This window comes from Brassica rapa, chromosome A07 (genome assembly GCF_000309985.2).
Source record: "Brassica rapa cultivar Chiifu-401-42 chromosome A07, CAAS_Brap_v3.01, whole genome shotgun sequence".
Classification (NCBI taxonomy): domain Eukaryota; kingdom Viridiplantae; phylum Streptophyta; class Magnoliopsida; order Brassicales; family Brassicaceae; genus Brassica; species Brassica rapa.
Genome location: NC_024801.2, coordinates 26,584,614 through 26,605,813, shown reverse-complemented (window position 1 = coordinate 26,605,813; position 21,200 = coordinate 26,584,614). Strand labels below are relative to the sequence as shown.

The 21,200-nt window shown below is 33.9% G+C and overlaps 3 protein-coding genes across 5 annotated transcripts; all 3 read right to left on the bottom strand.

Moving 5' to 3' along the window:
• Positions 1-249: 249 nt before the first annotated feature.
• On the bottom strand, positions 250-2,687 carry LOC103831965 (pathogenesis-related protein 5). The gene is made up of 2 exons (XM_009107913.3): positions 2,420-2,687; positions 250-2,318 (listed from the first exon to the last, which is right to left on the bottom strand). The coding sequence occupies exons 1-2, from the start codon at positions 2,457-2,459 to the stop codon at positions 1,621-1,623; spliced, it is 738 nt and encodes a 245-aa protein (XP_009106161.1). The 5' UTR covers positions 2,460-2,687; the 3' UTR covers positions 250-1,620.
• A 3,240-nt stretch (positions 2,688-5,927) lies between these two features.
• LOC103831964 (glucan endo-1,3-beta-glucosidase-like) lies at positions 5,928-16,231 on the bottom strand. Of its 3 annotated transcripts, none has more exons than XM_033275085.1 (3): positions 15,785-15,985; positions 15,258-15,653; positions 5,928-7,068 (listed from the first exon to the last, which is right to left on the bottom strand). In XM_033275085.1, exons 2-3 carry the CDS (start codon positions 15,379-15,381, stop codon positions 6,119-6,121), a joined length of 1,074 nt encoding a protein of 357 aa, XP_033130976.1. In that variant the 5' UTR covers positions 15,382-15,653; positions 15,785-15,985; the 3' UTR covers positions 5,928-6,118. The 3 variants fall into 3 exon arrangements, with proteins under 3 accessions (XP_033130976.1, XP_033130975.1, XP_009106159.1); XM_033275084.1 differs by having other exon boundaries at positions 15,790-15,985; XM_009107911.3 differs by having other exon boundaries at positions 5,973-7,068; positions 15,923-16,231.
• Positions 16,232-18,644: 2,413 nt separating this feature from the next.
• On the bottom strand, positions 18,645-20,123 carry LOC103832271 (pathogenesis-related protein 5-like; the record flags this gene model as incomplete). The annotated part of the gene is made up of 1 exon (XM_033276048.1): positions 18,645-20,123. A coding segment is annotated over one exon (708 nt), but the record flags the coding sequence as incomplete, so codon positions are not given.
• Between the last annotated feature and the right edge of the window lie 1,077 nt (positions 20,124-21,200).

Genomic DNA, 21,200 nt, shown 5'->3' with positions numbered 1-21,200 from the left:
GAAAATAAAGTGGGTCAATATTACGGATTCATTTTTTTTTGAGAAAGGGTTTTCATTAATTGAGGAGCCAAACAATACAAAGGAAACAGAAAATAAAACAGAGAGCTAAAGAACATAAGCATAAACTGAGTACGAAACCCAATCTCATCCCATGGAGTATACTAATCCTGAGCCTAACTGTACCTCTCGACTAATGATCAAACTCTACAAGAAAACAATCACATTATTACGGATTCATGAATATTAAGTTGATCCAACAAAATAAATGAATATCAAGTGGACAGTAATGGTGAAACAGCATGCCCACAACATCCCGCGGAAGTAGAAACTGTCTTTCCATGATCCCATCTTTCCTGTTGTTCGATTTTTATTTTTAACGTTTTCATTATTCTTTTTATTAGTTAATTTATTTATTTACAGTATTTTTCCGATAGTTTCTAGGAAACATGCCATGAGATCCGATCATTAAAACATAAAAACATATCATCTGTTTTGTTGGGAAAGAGCAAACAACTAACATGTACAAAATTCTTGAATTCATGAATAGGCTCAGAAGTAGCAAAGTTGGAGACGAGATATTTATTTTAGATTCAATATGTTGAGAAGACTTGACTTGTGTAGGAGAAAAGAGTTGGTTTAAAATCGTGACGATTAGGTTTCCTTGAGTTAGTGGGTATACATATGTTAATGGGTCAATATTAAATAACGAAAATTCCTTTTTATTCACTCAAGATCACATTGTCTACACGATCTTAAGCATTTTTAGCGGTCATGGCTGTAGCTCTCTCTCTCTATCAAGCATTGATAGCTGTAGAAGTTTTATGAACAAGAATTTAAGCAAAAAAAAAAGGTTTATGAAACAAGAACGGTTTGTAGGTTAGTTAAGTGGGTTTGATGAATTATGACAAGCAAAATGTATATATTACATGGGTTGGTTTTGAGTTTCTTCGACTCTTTCCCAACAAAAAAAGGTATAGAAGGTTCAAAGTTGGTTCTAAAGAAACTAACCTGATCTCACTTGCACCTACTCAGACAACTAGATAAGAAGATAAGATGACATGTGACCAAGCAGGGTCATGTAAATAAAACGGGAGATGCTATATATATGCTCTTCCTGGAAAGTTGATCTAATGGAGCAGTTAATTAAAGAAGATAGCATCATATTTTTGGGACAAAAATGAGTATGCTTCTTACTTTTGACAACATAAATGCTAGTGAAATCACTGAAATGTTGTTGTTTTTAACTCAATAAACGCAAGAGATTCTCGTTTACACAAAGGGATGTTAACAGTGGGATTCAAAGGACACAAAGAGATAGACGCAACCAAAATGCAATTAAGTTAATTGAATATGTGAGTTAATCAAGATAGCAACATGTAATACGATTGATAAGTTATAAAGAACTAACAATGAAAAATGACAGCACAAGAATCTTTTCTCCGTAAATTTTTTTAAATTATTTCTTTGTATGCAATGCAACAATGCAAGGAGTGTTTAAAAACAGAATACTTGAAAAGATCTTTAAAAACCGAAAATGATATTATTCATCGTTCCGTACATCACAAGCAAAAGAAACATGAGGGAGAAACCCGACCCGAATTTAGACCGGAGCTCAGGTTTTTAAGAGCGGGTGGGGCAGAAAGTAATCAAGTAGTTAGATCGGGAACAAGTGAAAATGCTTGTCGCGTCACCATAAGCGTAGCTGTAAGCGCTAGGACAAGCGTTCTTGAACACCATCGAGTACCGACTCGGATCACAAGTCTGCAGCGTCGCGTGAGCACCGGTGCAGCAAAACTCCGGCAAATCAAACGCCGCGCACGCGCTCATGCATGCCGCAACGACTCCATCGACGTTCGGATCCATGATCCGAAGATCGCCGGGGCAAATCTCGTTGACGTCGGCGAGGCAGCCTGCGTAGTGGCAATCTCCAGTTCCTCCCAATGGCTCGATCCCCATCTTGACGTTGTAACCGTCGACGAGGCTGACGCCGTAGATATCAGTGTCTGAATTGCCTGATCCGACGGTGAACTCGGCTAGAATGGCCGGAGGAAATCGGCCGCGGTTACAGTTTAAAATGCCGCCGCAGTCTCCGGTGACGCAGCTGCCGCGACTGGAGGGATCGAAGCTGCAGCCGGTGCGCGCCCAGAAACGGCCTGACCATCCCGGAGGAGCAGTGAGCTGTACGGAAGCGCCTGGGGTCAGGGGAACCCCGCCGTCGCCGAGTGTGGTGGTGCTGTTGCCGGAAAGGATTCCAGGCCAGACGGTGTAAGGGCAGCTGTTCTCCAAAACGAAGACGGTTGCGGTCACGGCAATGCAGCCTGCAAAAAGAGATGATTCAGATTGTAATAGCAAAGCAGGAATATTAAGACATAAGTGAAAGTGAAACAGAGAAGAACGAAAATAGTTTTGTTGTTAATACTTGTGATGAACACGAAGAAGAGAATGTGAGCACCCGCCATTTTTTATCGAGTTTTTGTTTGTTCATGTGATGTGGAAATATCGGTTAGTGTCAACGATATACAGTAGAAAATTAATACTCGATAAATTAATAATTTTTATAAATTAATAAATTTTTTCGGTCCTAATTTGAACAAGTGTAAAATATGATACAAATCGATAAAATATTAAGATAATAATATTTTTAAAACTTTCATGTAAATATATAGTCCCATTAAAATCATAAATTAATAATCTATCTATATATAATTTTATATAAGTACAAAATAAACATTATGTTATTCATTTTATATTCACAATGAAAATATTTTTATTTTTCTTAACATTTTAATATATTTTGATAATATTTAATAAAATTATATCGAAAACTATTTAACAATCATATAAAACATAAAAATATACACCAAATAAGATAATAAAACAATATGAAAGTCAAATTTCTAAAATTTGAATAATGTATAAAATCAATTATTTTCCTATTTTATATATAGACATATTAAAAATAGAAAAAAAAATTAAATAAAATTTTTTTTATAAATTAATATCTCTATAAATTAATAAAATTTCAAAATCCCAACGTTATTAGTTTATAGAAGTTTTACTGTAGTCTATATATCGAAGTGCTGTTCATTAGAAGGTTTAGTATTCTTGGTTGTACTATTATGGTATACTCGGTAAGTTTACTAGATCTGATGCACACGTTAGATAGAGTATTCAATCTTCTTTATCTCTTTATGAATCAAAGAATATATTATATCAAACATCTATAAATACGGCTGTTAGCCCATCTTCTTTGGCACTATTTGTGTTTTTAATATGTTGAACGCATCTCATGAGAAAACATGATAGATGACGCAGTTAAGATTCATCACATAACACAAACATCAAAGAATTTTGAATCATTACTTTTTTTTCTATGGTGCAAAGTTAGAGTTTTATTAATATGAAATAGAATCAGAATACAAAATTGGGTTTAGGCATGAAAGAGAATAAAAGCAACAATTAATAAAAATGACATTTGGTGGCTCCTTTGAGTTAGCATATGTGCAGCTTTGTTACCAGACCTTTTAACAAAAACATGAGTAGGAGTGTGTAGTTTGTAATTCCATATACCAACATCTATTAGAAGATTATGCATTTTGTGTTGCATTCTCGTACAAATGTATGATCTTCTAACAGATGCTGGTATATGAAATACTTATACACATAAAAATTTTGTCTCCAGAAATCATGATTATTATTTTATGCCATAATGCAAATCAGCTGATCAATGCAACAACTGGAAGAAGATATTCACCTTCCGTACATAGCAACCAACATAACAAAGGCGATAAACTCGACCCGAACCTAAACCGGATCTCCGGATACTAAGAACCGGTGGGGCAGAAAGTGATCAAGTAGTTAGCTCCTGCAGAAGTGAACGTACTAGTTTCATCGTCGTAAGCGTATCTATAGGCGTCAGGGCAAGCTTCTTGAACGTCATCGAGTAAGTCGTGGGAGAGCAAGTTTGCGGCGTGGAGTGAGCACCGCTGCAGCAATACTCCTCCTTGTTAAACGCCGCGCATGCGCTCTTGCACGCCACCACGTTGTTCTGTGGATCCATGACACGAAGCTCGTTAGGGAAAATCGAGTTAGATTTCTATCAGTTTGGTACTAGAGATTGCAACCATGAAGGGACATGTGACATGTCTTACTTTACTTAGAACAGTATCAGCATTGTGTAGTCATCCTAGTTAATACCCGAAGAACTTTCTTCTAGGTGTTGATTTCAGAACTGTTTCACCAAAAATAGACGCCGTGTTGATGATGGCTTTGCTTAGGCTTTTGTGATGTCTAAATGTTTAGCTAAATATATAAAAGTTTTTGTTTACTATGAACGAGCACAACATAAATATATACTGAAGAATTTTAAACAACTCTCGTTACATTACTGAAACAGATGAAGTACAAACAATGGGTAAGGCTCATTATCCTTACTAGAAAATAACCCGGGCTCAGCCGCGGGATGTTTTGGATTTTTCAATTGTTTAAAAATATATATTATATCTTTGATAAAAGAAAAATATATAAAATATATATTTAAATAAGATATAAATATAATCATTCTGATATTAAATATTAAAATAACTATTTAAAATGGATAACATCAAAGCTTAAATATATAGTTTATATGCTTACATGACATCAAAATACATTTTTAATTATTTTGCATATGGTCTTAGCTTTTATGTATATTTCTCTTTCATGTTTCAAATTGAAAATACCACTTTATTTTTAAATTTATCTCATATATATTATACTATGTTTTATATTTATTATAAAGAACTGACATACTCCCGACTTATTATAGTATTGATGTATGTTTTATATTTATTCTACTCTTTTGCTAGCTACTTTTTTTTTGTAACAACAATTTTTTTTTTGTTTACTACCATTTTCCAATGTTTTGTAAAACCAAAGGGAAATATTTTTTCCTTCTGAACCATTATTATTTTTGGTTGGGGGTTACACCATTTTGTTAAAACTAAATGCTGAGTTTATATGTATTTATATAAACTCAAAACTTGTGTTCTAAAAAAAAAACTTGTTATTAGTGGAAAAATAACAAATGCCACCCCCCCCCCCCTCTTGCTCTAGGTCTGCCACCTCTCTTTTCTAATCCTTATACCTTTGTAAGGTAACCATAGTTTGAAAAATTGTTGATAGTTTCATTTAAACCATTAAGTAATTTATTTATCTTGGACTGACATTGAATGCAAAGTAAGTTTGGATATATTATCCCCTCTCAACTTTTAATTTTAAACTAAGACACAATAATTCCAGCATATGCATTTTACATTGTTTAATCGGTTTAAAGTTTGACTAAGACACAAAAAGGGGAGAAAAGAAGAACATGTGTGATGTATCATGTATCTAACTATAACTAATGTTATTACGACCAATTTTTTTCCTTAAAAACAATATGTGACGTGATACACTTTATGTCTAGGAAAAGTTCTACCAGCAATGTGCCGTGATACACCTGTTAACTGCAAAAATAACTCGTTTTTTTTCTTTATGCCATATGTGTAGAATCAAGCTAGAAAATACATTTGTTGACTGCAAAAACAATTCATTATTTTTTATTTATGCCAACTGTGTAGAACCAAGCTAGAACAATAATCCATGAAATCTCGAGAATCAGTAGATACACAACTGAACAACAACACCCAACCTTAAGTAAATTCTCAACTTTGATTCAAAAATCAAGCTTACGAAACTTGGATGTGTTTTCCTTCTCGTAGTTGATGATGAGACCACTAATTACCAAGTAGTAAAGATAGAACTCGATAAGTCATATTCATGGCTGCTGAGTTATTTGTGACTTCAAGAACATAAATTGTTGGAGAGTTAAATTCAGACGCAGTAGACGAAACAACAAATTGTTAAAAATGACGTGTAAGATGATATGTAAATTTAAAATATTTTGATTGGTTTTTCTAACTTTTTCATTTATTGACATGTCACTCTCATAGTTATCTAAAAATCTGATGTGTCAATCCCTGAAGAGAACCTTATGTTATTATTGTGTTGATTATTACAACAAGTTCACACATTCTTACATAAAACAAATACCGTTTGCCGCATCATTGTTTTACTAGCCCTTGCTTCTTCAAGGAGATTAGTTGAAATTAACACCATATTTAAGCTGTTTAGTAGTAGGAAGAAACAGCCCAAAGTAGCTCATCCCAGAACCATCCAGCCTCTCATTCTCATCGAACATGGCGAATATGTAAGTCTCTATAGCTTTCCATGGCCTTCTCGGAGATCCATTCTTCACATGTTGTATCAAATTGTAAATATAAATCCTTGCATTTTCCGCACTCGCCCCGGGCCCTCCCTGCGTGGGCCAACCGCTCTCCGACACCACGACTTCCAATGATCCACCGCCCGATTTATCCAGTGCCGCATAAACTGAGTCGAGATTGGCGTCGAAGAGGTTTTGGTAATAGTGCTGGTTGTTGGGGTCTTTGAACTCATCATTGCTCGGTATGAACAGAGCGAAGTCTAGAGAGAAGTTGCCGTTCTTGAAGCCGAAGTAAGTGTAGATATTCACCAGCAGAGGAGATCGCTTGCTCACCAAGAAACCTATCACCGGTTGGAGAAAGTTCCTATACTCATCACTGAATCTTCCGCGCGAGGGAGGATACGTGTCCGTGAAGGCTCCCATGTTTGTAGTCGTGGAGACCGGGATACTGAGGCCTGCTTCGGAAAGCGCCTTATCAATCTTTTGCATAGCCTGGATGAGAACCGTCCCAGCCCCACCTGGGCCCCTGGGCATCACCTCGTTTCCGACCGAGATGTACTTGAATCTGACATCGTTGTACTTCTGGACGTTGTCTCGGACCCATGTGTTGGCCTCCGTTTGGCTATCTGCGAGACGTTTCAAGTAGCCATTGGGAACGTCAAGGATTAACTCGATGTTGGAGCCCCGGAGAGCGTCGAGAGCTTCAGGGTTGGGACCGTACATCCGCATTCGCCGGATGTTGTACTGCTTGTACATAGCCACAACATCCGATGGCTTTGGTAGGTTACTTCCAAACTGCCCGAAGCATACTCCGATTGGTTCAGCTAGTAATAAAATTGTCATGCAATAAACTATAATCAATATATAGAAGATGATTAATGGATGCTACATAAGCTTAAAAGATTAGTAAGCACGTGGTGTCGAAGTAGGAAGCCATTAGAAGGCTGAGAAGAAACAGCAAGATTGGTGATGATGCTAACATCCTAACCCCATACATTTTCGTGAAATAATACTTTTGAGTTTTTTTTATATGTTTGAATCGTATCATTTAGCGCCTATTTATAGTGCGAGTCCGGGGTTCAAGTTAGTCAATCCATGCAACGCCCTTAACATATATACTTCTATACATTTATGTTTGAAAAGTCTACTCTACGATTATGAGTTCTCTACACAAACAGCTTTCAGTAGGTAGGGTCAATATATCCATAGACTGAAGAGTCAAATGAGATGGATAAATCGGAAAATACTCAAATTTAAGTGGTTGCTGTGTTTTTAGTCATAGGTTCGATCATGGTATTATGAATTTATGAGACGTTAATCTTACGTAAATCTCGTGTGAACTAATTATTAATTAACTGTTCCTTTACGTTATTAATAATAGGCTTTAGACAAAAAAAAGGACTAAGGTTAGACTATTCTTGGAGCCATCACTGGCACCTTCTGCTAATACGTTAGACACTAAAGTGGTACAATCCATATGAAAGTTTGGTGAAGTAGAGATCCACAAGAACGAATAAACCCATTGATTTTCTCTCACAAAATTAGTGTTAGGTTCTAAATTCTCGAATTCATAACCAAATTCTCAAAAAGATTCAACTAATGTTATATAACATTTTTACAGAAACATATATATAGTTAGAAATATTAGGAGCTGGTGATAAAATGGAAAATGTTGCCTAAAAATAGCGATAAATTTATCAGTACCGAAAATGTATTCCAATTAACAAGGTACTAATTACATTTACGTATTTGTTTTTTTTAACGGCTTTTACATATTTGTTAGAAGGAGGTTATATTAACGTATTTAGTGGTCCAAATAAATCTGTTACCATCACTTTTTTACCCAATCATTTTTGGATGGAGGTTAACATCGATCATTATAAGTGAAATTTCTTTTTGAATTTATGATATTTTATAATTTTGGGAAAAAAGTAATTGTGTTTGCATGTTATAATTTACCTTTTGTGTGGTTTATCTTGTGTTAATTGTGTATTTATAACAAAATTAGGGTCTTATTAACGTTAGGACTATTGAGACTTTGTGGGATTAAACAGTTTTTCTCTAATCTTATATATTAAAACAGAAATCACAACATTGATTTATGTATGATATTTTAAAAAATAGACCATTTCTAGAAAGTTATATTTCATTTATTTCTTATAACATTTTGGCATCATTACTAAATCACCTCATATATTCTTGACTATAATAACTACTTTCCTATAAAATTGGAAGGAAGACATCTAATTTATTAAAACAGAGTCCTATTTTTTATCTACCCAAAAAAGTTCATTTTAAATTTTGGACTCTTTCAGTTTCCTTACTAGGCTACCTTATATATTGGACCCGTATAAGTTTGTTATCATAATAACTATATACACGCTGTTTAAATAACATAACCGGTTCACTTTAACTAGACCAACATCTAATATACTAAGCCCTTCCAAAATTAAATGATATGTTAAATAAATAACATAACCCGTTGAATTTAATTAAACCAAACTCTACCGTACAAAACCATCCAAACTTACACGATATATTATTAGATATAATAACTTTAATGTCAGATTATGAGTTATTTGGTTCATCTTTCAACGTACAGAACATTCTAATAGGTGAAAAAAAAACGATTTAAAACAACAATATACATTGCAGACAAGCTACTCTCATATAGAGTTTTGATTATGGTCACTGTTTTTTTTTTTTTTTGATAATCCAGGTATCCGGACCTCTCACTTAGTCCGACTATTCCACCGCGTCCAACCGGAACTGGCGAGAAAGGTCCTGGAGGCCAAACGGAAACCATGTTAAATCCGTTGTGGCCGGAGCTCGAACTCGTGATGGCGAGCACCTCAGCCGAGGTTCCTTTACTATCAGACCACGAGGCCCGGTTATTATGGTCACTGTTTATATTACATATGTTTAGTTTGATCTATTAAAACCAAAATTTCAATTAAACACTTCCAGTCATATCAATGGTCTCATTCAGATATTTTTAGATTATAAATCGTAAACTAAAATACTCTAACCACATCAATAGGGAGATTTTAGCAAATTTAAACTAACGTGTCTTGCAAACGAATCCTATAAAATATGAAAACCAGAATATGCTATAGATATATTTCATTTTTATTCAGAATATCTTCACAATACATTAATCTAACGTGACTTGCAAACAAAAACTGAATATCTAAACTACCTTTAACAGCTCCTAAAAAATATGAAAATCGGAATATGCTATAGATCTCTTTTTTTTTTTTTTGAATTCACAATATTTTTATCAATACCATTAAACCTAATTTTATAACCAAATCACTATAAAACATCTTCGTTCGCCTCATATTTTCTATAGTCATGCCTTGAAAGGTCATAGTCATGCTCGATCTACAAATAGAGTATAAAGATCTATCACATCAAGATACCAAACTAATTTGGAGGTTTGATATAACCCTGATCGTTTAATATGATAGTATACAGACAAAAACAATTCTACCTTAATGACAGTAGATCGATTGTGAAGATGATAGAGTGAACGATTTTGAATTTCTCATCAGCAAACAGGGATAGTTTCAACAGATTTTGTTTGTTGTTATCGAGAAGACGATTAAGAGGACGTGATTACCGACAGAGAAGACCAAAAAAGTAAAGTTGTTAAGTTTTTTTTTTTCGACACGTTAAAGTTGTTCACCTTCCCGGAAAAAAATATAACTTTGGGCTTTATTTTGTTTTTCTTGGTTTTCTGTAACTAATGGACCAATTTCATTAGACTAAAAGTTTAATTCCTTCCAAATTAATGGGTCCATTACGCCTATCAATTTGATCATATGGTCCAAAGGTGTTTATATTCGTTTGATTAAATTAAAAAAAAAGGCAAACAACCAAATGTTTGCATATATTCATGACAAGTCTTAACAACAAAACAAAATTAAATTATAAGGAGTTCTCCAAAAAACGTAAATTGTAAGGAAGAAGTATATTATAAATAAAAACTCAAAATGAAATTATCTAATCTCAAATAATTTAAAAATATTATTTAAAAACAAAATACACAAAAATCTGAATCACCGGAATATTTTTATCAAAATATAAACGTCACTGAATTATCCAATTTTTTTTATCCGAAAACCAAAAACCTGATATTTAATAATATAAAATACCCGAATTTTATGATTTTTAAATCAAATTAACAGAAAAATAGAATATTACCGGAACCGAATAGAATCTAAAATTATCTCGGATATTAGCTGATTCTGAATTTTGTTACCCAAACTGAAAACCAAAAAATAAGAACCAGAACAAAATCAAATTTTCTAAAAATCCGAATGGATCTTAAAGCTCTAAAATAGAACCAGGTAACTGAAACCAAAAACCAAATGCCCATGATTAATATGAATAATTCTAATAAAAATTTACAAAAACAATATCCGCGCACAGCGCGGGTCAGTATCTAGTTAATATGTATTTTAAGAATCTTGACCCGTGCATTTCAAATTTTAAGTTATCTGAACACACATGTATACAAAACATAAAATATACTCCTAAGATCATTATTTATATTCGCCATAACAGTAACTGTTATCTAAAGTCAAATCTAATATTATAAATAAATATAAACACATCTTATGTTTTTTTTCAAATAAACCATATAAACAATCGTACATAAGAAACTAACTTTTAAGCTATTGCCTAGTAATTTTTCTGTTTAGATCATAGTTTATGATATATATATATATATATATATATATATATATATGTATATCACAAGTAGCTTTTTTGTTTTGGTGATAGATAATGATATTTATATTTCTATTTTATTGTTAATGTATTTCTTTTATTTATTTATAAGTAAAATGTATAAAAATAGTTGTTTAGGTTAGATGATTAAATATCTTAATTTTTTTATGGTAAAAATGTAAATAAATATCTTAATATTATTAATATAATTAATTAATATAATTCAATAATCACTTCGTTTTTTGAACAAAACCAAACCATTTAGACTGATAAAACCTTTAACCATATGGTTTGAAAATATATTTTGGTTTGGTTTATATCAGTTTGAGTTTGGTTGAGTCGGTTCGGTTTGGTTTGGTTCAGTTATTTTGCCCACCCTATTATTGGTCCATTTATAAGATATATAATGTTTTAATAGATAAGATTTAAATATTGTTGTAAAGACTTATTTTAATTTGTATGTGTTTGAAGTACATTACATATAAAGTTAAATTTTAATAATATACATTCAATTGTAGCTTATTAAAAACAATTATCAATGTCTTTTGTTTAAAATTCATTAGTTCATTTTATCTTATGTTCTAATAACTAATACTAAATGCTTAAAGATTAGTCATTAGTGTATAATTTTTTTTTTAATTGTTAAAACTATCAATAAAATTATCAAATATTTTTTTTTATTATTTAAAACTTAAATTAAAAATACATATAAATTTAATTTTGATAATAAGATGTTAAATATAAAATCATTTTAATTTTTTTAAGAAAGTATATATTATTTCTCTAATAATTAAGTAGAAATCCAATAAGTAGGGGTGGGCGTTCGGGTACCCGTTCGGGTTCGGATCGGGTATTTCGGATTTTCGGGTATTTCGGTATAGAGGTGTAGAACCCGTTCGGGTATTTCTATACTTCGGGTCGGGTTCGGGTATTTTTAGTTCGGATTCGGTTATTTCGGATCGGGTTCGGATATTTAGATTTTGAAAAAAAAATTAAATTTTTCATTTCTTAAATTTCTTGTATTTAAAAATATAAATTTTACTTAACTTCTTTTTATTTTTAATAGATTAAATGGTTAATAGATTTAGACATAACATTTTAAAACTAAAAATGCATTAATTTAATAATTGTTTTAAAATTTTGGATGTAACTTTTTGTTAATTTTTGAAATAAAAAAACTTGACATGCTTTTTAAGTGAGTAGCAAATCATTTTTTCCGGAATTGTATGTATATCATATGAACTTAAAGTATGTGTATTATTAATATAATTATTTTATATAAAATGAGATATGTAAACTAGAAATATAAGGTTAATTATACATATGTTCGGTTATCTTCGGATATCCATTCGGGTTCGGATATTATCCATTCGGGTTTGTGTATTCAATCTCTCCTAATTCAATACCCGTTCGGGTATTTTGTTACTTCGGTTCGGATTTCGGTTCGGGTTTTTCGGATCGGGTTCGGGTGCCACTTCCCCCATCATTACCATTTTCCCCCCATTCTATGGTATCCCACTTTGTTTAGTATATTGAGCTAATTTGCTCAAAAATATATTCTAAAAATAGAAAAGTTCTAAAAAAAAATTTTTTTTGTCAATTAATAACTCTGTAAATCAATAAATTCCATATTCCCAATATTATTAATTTATAGAGTTTTTACTGCATATTTATTTTAAAATAATAAATAAAACTTTTAAAATTAGATTTTGACAGTTACGTTCAATGTTTGATTTTTTATATAATTTTTTGGTTCTAATTGTATATGTCTGGGTGTTTATGAAATTATATTCGGTTTTCGATCAGTTATTTCAATTTATGTTTGATTAATAAAATTGACAACCGGTTAATACATGAAATTTATTTTATTCCAAATAACTTTGGTTTTTGAAAATTTCTGGTTATTTAGAATAAATATACCGGTCGGATAAAATACAAGGTAATCACTGTTTCCATATAGGAATATGGGTCTACATTCCCCATATTTATTGCTTAGTCGTGTTAATATTAGGCCTGAGACTTTTATCCGAGATCCGGATTCGATTCGAGATTGGATCCGGATCCGATCCGAAAATCCGGATATCCGGAAGGGCCGAATCCGGATCCGGATAATAAAATGTTGGATCTGTCAAAGCCGGATCCGGATCCGGATATTTTAATTTTTTAGTCCAGATATCTGGATCTGTAAGTTTTATTTATTACTATTTCAAAAATAGTAATATCTATATATAAAAATTAATTGTATTTAATATATTTCATTTTTATAATAGTATATGTAAATTTTATGTAAATAATATTATACATAGAAATAATTAAAGACATTATATATTTTTTATTTTTAAATTATTGTTAATATTTTATATATACTAATATTATTTTTTATTTATTTTAAAGATCCAAATCCGGATCCAGATCCTTATCCGGCGGATCCATAATTTAACTATCCTTATCCGGATCCGGGATTCTCGGATATCCGGGTGTCGGATATCCTTCTAAAAATTGTACTATCCGGCGGATATCCGATCAGTCCCAGACGGATTCAAAATTGAAAATATGTTTTGTAATAACACAATGTGTTAAATGGAAAAATATTAAAATTTCATATTTTATTTTCAAATCAAACAAAAACATAAAAAATAAATAATAAATAATCAGAAAACAGGTTAAATAGATATGTAAACATTTACAAAATTTAATAAAATATTAAAATAAAACAATTAACATATTAAGTCAAAAAATCAAAATCAAAATTTTAAAGAAAAATATATAATCCGCGCGTAGCGCGGAAACGGACCTAGTATTTATAATAAGAAGAAACAAAAATACGTGTGGTGGATTCAAACAATTAATTTAATAGAAAAAAATGTAAACAACAAAATTATTGGATTTGAAAAAATAATATAAACATTTAATATATATACATAAAAGTGAAAACATGGATCAAAGTCTAGTTTTAATGGTTATTGTCAAAGTCACTTTCTATTTCTCTCTCCATTTTATTGATTTGTATATAGTTTCATTTACGTGGCTTTGAGAATAAAAATTAATTTTCCTCTATTTTAATATGAAAATATATTTTTTCTCCCCAACAATAACTAAAATATTTATTCTAGTTTATATTAATTTTCATAACTTTTATTTGAAAATTAATCATTTTTATGTTTTCTTTATTTTAAGATCCATATCGTATCACTTTTAATATATATATATATTTTTTTACTATTTTCATAACTTTCTAGCTATAGTGAAAAGTTAATAATATTATTTACTGTTTTATGATTAATATTATTTTATATTTAAAATAATATTTAATAGTCTTAACAGCTAAGCAAGTGATCTAAAACAACCACCTAAAATGAAAGTTCCCAGTTGAATAAAAATAGATTAGTTAGACAAACAATATATAGACATATTTAATGTTGTAAAGAAAAACCTTTAACTATAAACACATTAATGTTTTATATCAAGTTCAATTAAATATATTTTTCCAAAATGTAGATATGATAAAAGTGTTTCGTAAATATTTTTACGAAATGAATAGGTTATATATTCAATAATTATTTGATTAATATATTTTGTATTAAAATTATTAAAGAGAAATTTCATGTTTACCACTTTCATTGTACCACTTTTTATTTTTACCATCACTAATGTTTTCGAATTATACTTTTTCAAATCGAACCTTTTTTATAAATTTTTTTTTTGAATTTGTTTTTTTCGAATTTATTTTTTATTTTTTTTCAAAGTTTTTTTTTGAAAATCGAAAATTATGTTTGAAACTATTTTTTTAATTGTTTTTATATTTTTAAGTATTTATTTATATATTTAGTAGAATCCTAAATTCCATATTCAAAAAACCATATTTCACACTCCTCAACTATAAACTCTAATTCTATATTAGTTAACCCTAAGAATATAAGTGTCTTTCACCTTTCATTAAAAATAAGAGTAAAAATGATTAGTGTAAACATATAAATATGGTATTTGTGGCAATTTCTCAATTATTAAATATAGCCATTATAATGTTTTTTACTTGAAGGATTTTGATGTTGTTGTGATCATGGTAATATATCTCTCTATATATATATCCAACGTACTGCAAAAATTTTAGATTTCATCAACTAAAACTATTTTAAAATTTTCTAACAATTGATTTTAAATCGATTGAATAACACCCCCAATGAAAATCAAATAATTTCAAATTCTAAATTGAATTCCCAAACATTTACGAATCTGAACGGTATGTCATAAACCAAAACTTAAAACCAATAAAAAGAACCTGTGGTGGCTGGGCAGAAAGTGATCAAATAGTTATTATCTCCTTGGGGTTTTACTCCCAACTTGACATTGGTACCGTCAACGACGTCGAAGTAATCCTTTTCACCATGAATGAATTCTGCCATTGTAACTGAACTATCTCCGCCGCTGCCAGCACATGTAAAATCCACGCCGCAGTCTCCGATGACGCAGCTACCTTGTCCCGAGGAGTCAAATTCACAGCCCGTACGAGCCCAGACGTGGCCTGACCATTCGGAAGAAGCGGTGAGTTGAGCGGAAGCGCCTGGATTCAACTGAAATCCCCCGGCGCCAAGGTTGTTATCGTCTTTTCTTGTGAGAGTTCCTTGCCAGACGGTGGATGGACAACTGTCTTCGGTGGCGAAAGCAGCAACTCCGCCTGCCGACAAAGAAAAACATTAAAGAAAGAATAATAATTATGAGAACTATTTGCCGACAAAAAAAAATTGAGAACTATATGTTGTGCAACGACTAAATATCATATTTACTGTTCAACGAATTGAAACATACTGTACTTATAGAAGACGAAAAAATCATCTAAAGGAAGCTGACATGGAATTGTTCTCTTTTAGAAACAGAGGAGATAAGATGATGTAGAATCTAATAATGAAATGAGAAAGATAAGACAGAGGAGTGTATTGTAGTTACTTGTGATGAACATGAAGAAGAGAATGTGAAAACTGGAGAAATTTGCCATGCTTTCTGATCGGATTATATGGATGTGTGAAATAAAAGTATATATTAATATGGACCTTTCAAGTAGCTAGAGGTTCTCAGCTTACTTCAACTTGCTTGAAAACAAGGATTGCTGAGTGTATTTTGGTTCGAAATAAATAATTTGAAAATGAGAGGCTCTCGGATTTACTTCAATTGACGTGTAGTGCTCACGAATCTAATTGTTTAGAAAAAAATATATTTGAGAATGACAAATCTAACTAAAAACGGTGGATAAAACCAAGAACTTGGTAACTATTGTTTTCAGCTTGCTATCTCTGCGATATGGAGAGAGCGAAATGTAAGAAGAGTGGAGGAGCCTGCTCAGATGACAGCTTGTCTCACAGCCCGCCTGGATAAGATGGTAAGGAACAGAATTACTTGATTGAGAAAAAAGAAAGGAGGGAAGTATGAAAGAGCAATGGAGGTTTGGTTTGATAGATACTATTAAAGCATTTATTTAAAGTTTAAGAGTATCTTGCTTTGTACATAGAGGAGGCAGTGTTTCTACTGCAACAATGTTTTTTTTATTGAAATAAATTTAAAATTCTTTCAAAAAAAATAAAAAAACTTACCATATGTCTCATAAGTCTATAAGAAAAAAAAACAATTTGACGAATTAAAGAAAGTATTGCGGGTCTTTATTGGTTGGCGGATTCATTAATACCACCAGTTATGGTGAAAGATTTCTTCTCCAACAAAGACCCATAATTCATGGAGGGGGGGGGGGGGGGGCACTCCATCAAGGGAGACTAATAGAATGGGTTGAGAAGAGAAGACTGGCTAACTAGACATAAAGACATAAGAAATTTAGAGTTTTTTTGTGGAAGGAAAGATTAGTTGCCTTACTTAAAACTTGCCGTGACGATGAGTTTCCTTGAACTTGCTACATTGGTTAAGGCAAATCCATTAAAAAATAAATGTAAAAAGACTATAGTCTAAACAGAGTTATGTGCTTCTTCCTTCACCAACAAAAAGTATTGTTCCGACAGATACTTCCTTTACCGACTGAATCAGAAGTTACATAGAACATCCTTTGACATCAACAAGGGTTAATGACATTTGGTTTGTTTCTAACTTGGTGAACACAAGAGTTGCACAGTTACAAAGTTGCGTAGCCCCATGACAGTTTGGAAGGCCAAATGATAGTAGTGAAACTAGCAACACACAAACAGTTTGACGTAACACCAATGCAATTAAGAAAAGAGTCAGATGAATATGCGAGTGCCTCTAGACTTAAGGAAATTCTCCCACTGATGATTTCAAAATCCCAGTCGGCTTTCATTCCAGGTCGTCTACTAGCGGAGAATGTCTTGCTGGCCACGGACCTAGTGAATGGTTATCATAACCACTCTCTGTCGCCCCGTGGTATGCTCAAAATCGACCTAAGGAAGGCGTTTGACTGCGTGCGGTGGGACTTTATCCTCGCATCACTACGCGCCCTAGCTGTCCCGGAGAGTTTCATTCTACTGATCTCAGAATGTCTGACCACCGCCTCTTTCTCTGTTTCAGTCAATGGGGTTTCAGGAGGTTTCTTCAATAGCACCAAAGGGATCCGACAGGGTGACCCTCTATCCCCGTATCTCTTTGTTTTGGCTATGGAATGTCTGTCTAGGCTTCTCATGTCTCGCTATGAGATGGGAGCTATTGGCTATCATCCTGGAACCGTAAGCTTAAAGATCTCTCACCTTATGTTCGCAGATGATGTCATGGTATTTTTCGATGGGAGCAGTGATAGTTTACATGGTATCTCGGAGTGTCTCGATGACTTTGCTTCCTGGTCGGGATTGCAAATGAACCCTACTAAAACTGAGCTATTTACAACGGGCCTTAACCAAAGAGAGCAAACGGCTATTGCAAGATATGGTTTCTCCACAGGTGCTCTCCCCATCCGGTATCTTGGCTTGCCACTGATGAGCCGTAAGCTTAAGATAGCCGAGTATGCACCTTTGATGAACAAGATAACTCTTAGATTTCAATCATGGTCAGTTAAGCTCCTCTCCTTTGCTGGAAGACTGCAGCTTCTGAAAACAGTTATTTTTGGGACAGTCAACTTTTGGGCTTCTGCTTTCATGTTGCCAAAGGGTTGCATCAAGATGATTGAGATGTTAAGCTCTCGGTTTCTTTGGTCAGGAAATATTGAGAAGCGTGGTTTGGCAAAAATCGCTTGGCATACAGTTTGTTTACCTAAAACAGAGGGGGGTTTAAGGGTTCGCAGCTTCTTGGAGTGGAACACAGTCTTGTGTCTAAAGTTTATCTGGATCCTCCTGTCGAAAACTCCCTCTCTTTGGTCTGATTGGCACTGGGAAAAGCACCTGCAGGACAGATCTTTTTGGACCATCGAGCCGTCAGCTACTGACTCTTGGGCCTGGAAATGGTTACTGAAACTCTGCGAACTGGCTCTTCAGTTCTGCAAAGTGTCGCTGGGTAACGGTAAGGATGCAAGCTTTTGGTTCGATGCTTGGTCTCCACTTGGTCAACTGATCACACACATAGGACCGCATGGACCAAGAGCCCTACGGTTGAGACGTGATGCTGTAGTAGCAGATGCGATTCAAGGTTCAGCTTGGGTTCTTCCCCATCCAAGATCGCAGCAGGAAGTGGACCTTCACTCTTATCTAACGACTGTTTCACTGCCTCTTTCCTCTGATATAAATGATAGATATGAATGGCATGCTGGTGATTCTCCTTTGCGTATTTTCAGGTCTGCTACGACATGGGAGGTTTTAAGGCCAAGGCAAGAGGAAGTGGACTGGCACGACGTGGTTTGGTTCAAGGGAGCGATCCCCAAACACTCTTTCACAATGTGGGTGGCCAATTATGACAGGTTGCCTACAAGGAACAGGCTAGCGGCTTGGGGGATGGCCATCGCCACGGACTGTCCCTTTTGCTCGAGAAGCATAGAAACCAGAGACCACCTTTTCCTGCGCTGCGAATACAGCATCGACGTCTGAGAGAGGTCTTCGTCAGGTGCGGCCCGCCAGTGTCTAGCTTTATGGATTGGTCAGAACTTCTATCTTGGATAAGAGTTGCTGCGCCTGTGAAGCTGAAGCTCATGCGGAAGCTCGCTACTCAAACGATCATTTTTCATCTTTGGAAACAAAGAAACAATTTGATCCACAACCACATCTCTCTCACTGCTGCATCAGTATTTTACTTTGTCGATAAAGAGATGAGAAACATTATCTCAGCAAGGAAGCATAGGAAGGCCTTCTGTTCGCTTATGGCCTGCTGGTTGAGATGACCTTGTTTGTGTAAAAGCTTTGGTCAAATGGTGATCCATCTTGTTTTTCCTTTTTTTGCCAAGATGGATTTAAAACTTAAGATCTTGCTCATGTAAAATCTTCTCTTCATTCTAACGATATTTACAATTTAGCAAAAAAAAGAGAACAACGTGGAATGCAATTAGTAGATGTAGAGTGTAGATTTAAGAACTAGCATTCTTGAACACCATCGAGTACTGACTCGGATTACAAGTTTGCGGCGTCGCGTGAGCACCGGTGCAGCAAAACTCCGGCGAATCAAACTCCGCGCACGCGCTCATGCACGCCGCAACAACTCCATCGACGTTCGTATCCATGATCCGAAGATCGCCGGGGCAAATCTCGTTGACGTCGGCGAGGCAGCCCGCGTAGTGGCAATCTCCGGTTCCTCCCAAGGGCTCGATCCCAATCTTGACGTTGTAACCGTCGACGAGGCTGGCGTCGTAGAAATCCACATCGGAATCGCCTGATCCGAAGGTGAACTCAGCCAGAGTGGCCGGAGGAAATCCGCGGCGGTTACAATTTAAAACGCCGCCGCAGTCTCTGGTGACGCAGCCACCGCGACCGGAGGCATCGAAACTACAGCCGGTGCGAGCCCAGAAGCGGCCTGGCCATCCCGGAGGAGCAGTGAGCTGTACGGAAGCGCCTGGAGTCAGGGGAACCCCGCCGTCGCCTAGGGTGGTTCTGTTGCCGGAGAGAATTCCGGGCCAGACGGTGAATGGGCAACTGTTCTCCAAAACGAAGACGGTGGCGGTAACAGCAATGCAGCCTGCAAAAGGAGATGATTTAGATTGTAATTGCCAAAGGAGAAATATTAAGACATAAGTGAAAGTGAAACAGAGAATAAACGAAAAAAAGTGTTTTTGTTGTTGTTACTACTTGTGATGAAAACGAAGAAGAGAATGTGAGTACCCGCCATTTTTTTTATCTATTTATGTTTGTTTATGTGATGTGGAAACATCGGTTACTGACTCTGTCAAGGATTCTCTATATATATATTGAAGTGATGTTCACTAGAAGATTTAGTATTCTTGAATCTTGGTTGTACTATAGTAAGTTTACTAGATTTGATACACAAGTTAACTAGAGTATTCAATCTTTTTTTTGGTAAAATAGAGTAGAGTATTCAATCTTCTTCATCTCTTGTATGAATATCAGAGAATATATATATCGAACATCTATAAATACGGCTGTTAGCCCATCTTCTTTGGCACTCTATATGTTTTTAATAAATTGAACGATCTCGTGAGAAAACATGATAGATGACACAGTTTGATTCATTACATAATACAACCATCAAACAATTTTGAATTTTGTAACAATACTCCTGACGACAACAGTATCATTACTTCTTTTTTTTTCTTTAGCAAAGTTAGAATTTTATTAGTTTGGAATATAGTCCGAATACAAAATTGGATTTAGGCATGAAAGATAATAAAAGCAACAATTAATAAAAAAATGCCATTTGGTGGCCCCTTTGAGCTACCATATGTGCAGCTTTGTTACCAGACCTTTTAACAAAAAACATGAGTAGGAATGTGTAGTTTGTCATTCCATATACCAACATCTATTAGAAGATTATGCATTCTCGTACAAATGCATGATCTTCTAACAGATGCTGGTATATAAAATACTTAAAACATTAAAATTTTGTCTCCAGAAATCATGATCATTATTTTATTTGTAGGCCATAATGCAAATCAGCTGAGTGTAACAACTGAATCCAAAAGGAAAATCATAGAAGGGGATTAAGATATTCATCTTCCGTACATAGCAAGCAACCAAACGAAACATGATAAAAAGGAGATAATCTCGAATAAAAATGCTAATTGGTGACCCCTTTTGAGCTAACATATGTGCAGCTTTGTTACCAGATCTTTTAACAAAAACATGAGTAGGAGTGCGTAGTTTGTCATTCCATATACCAGCATCTATCTGAAGATTATACA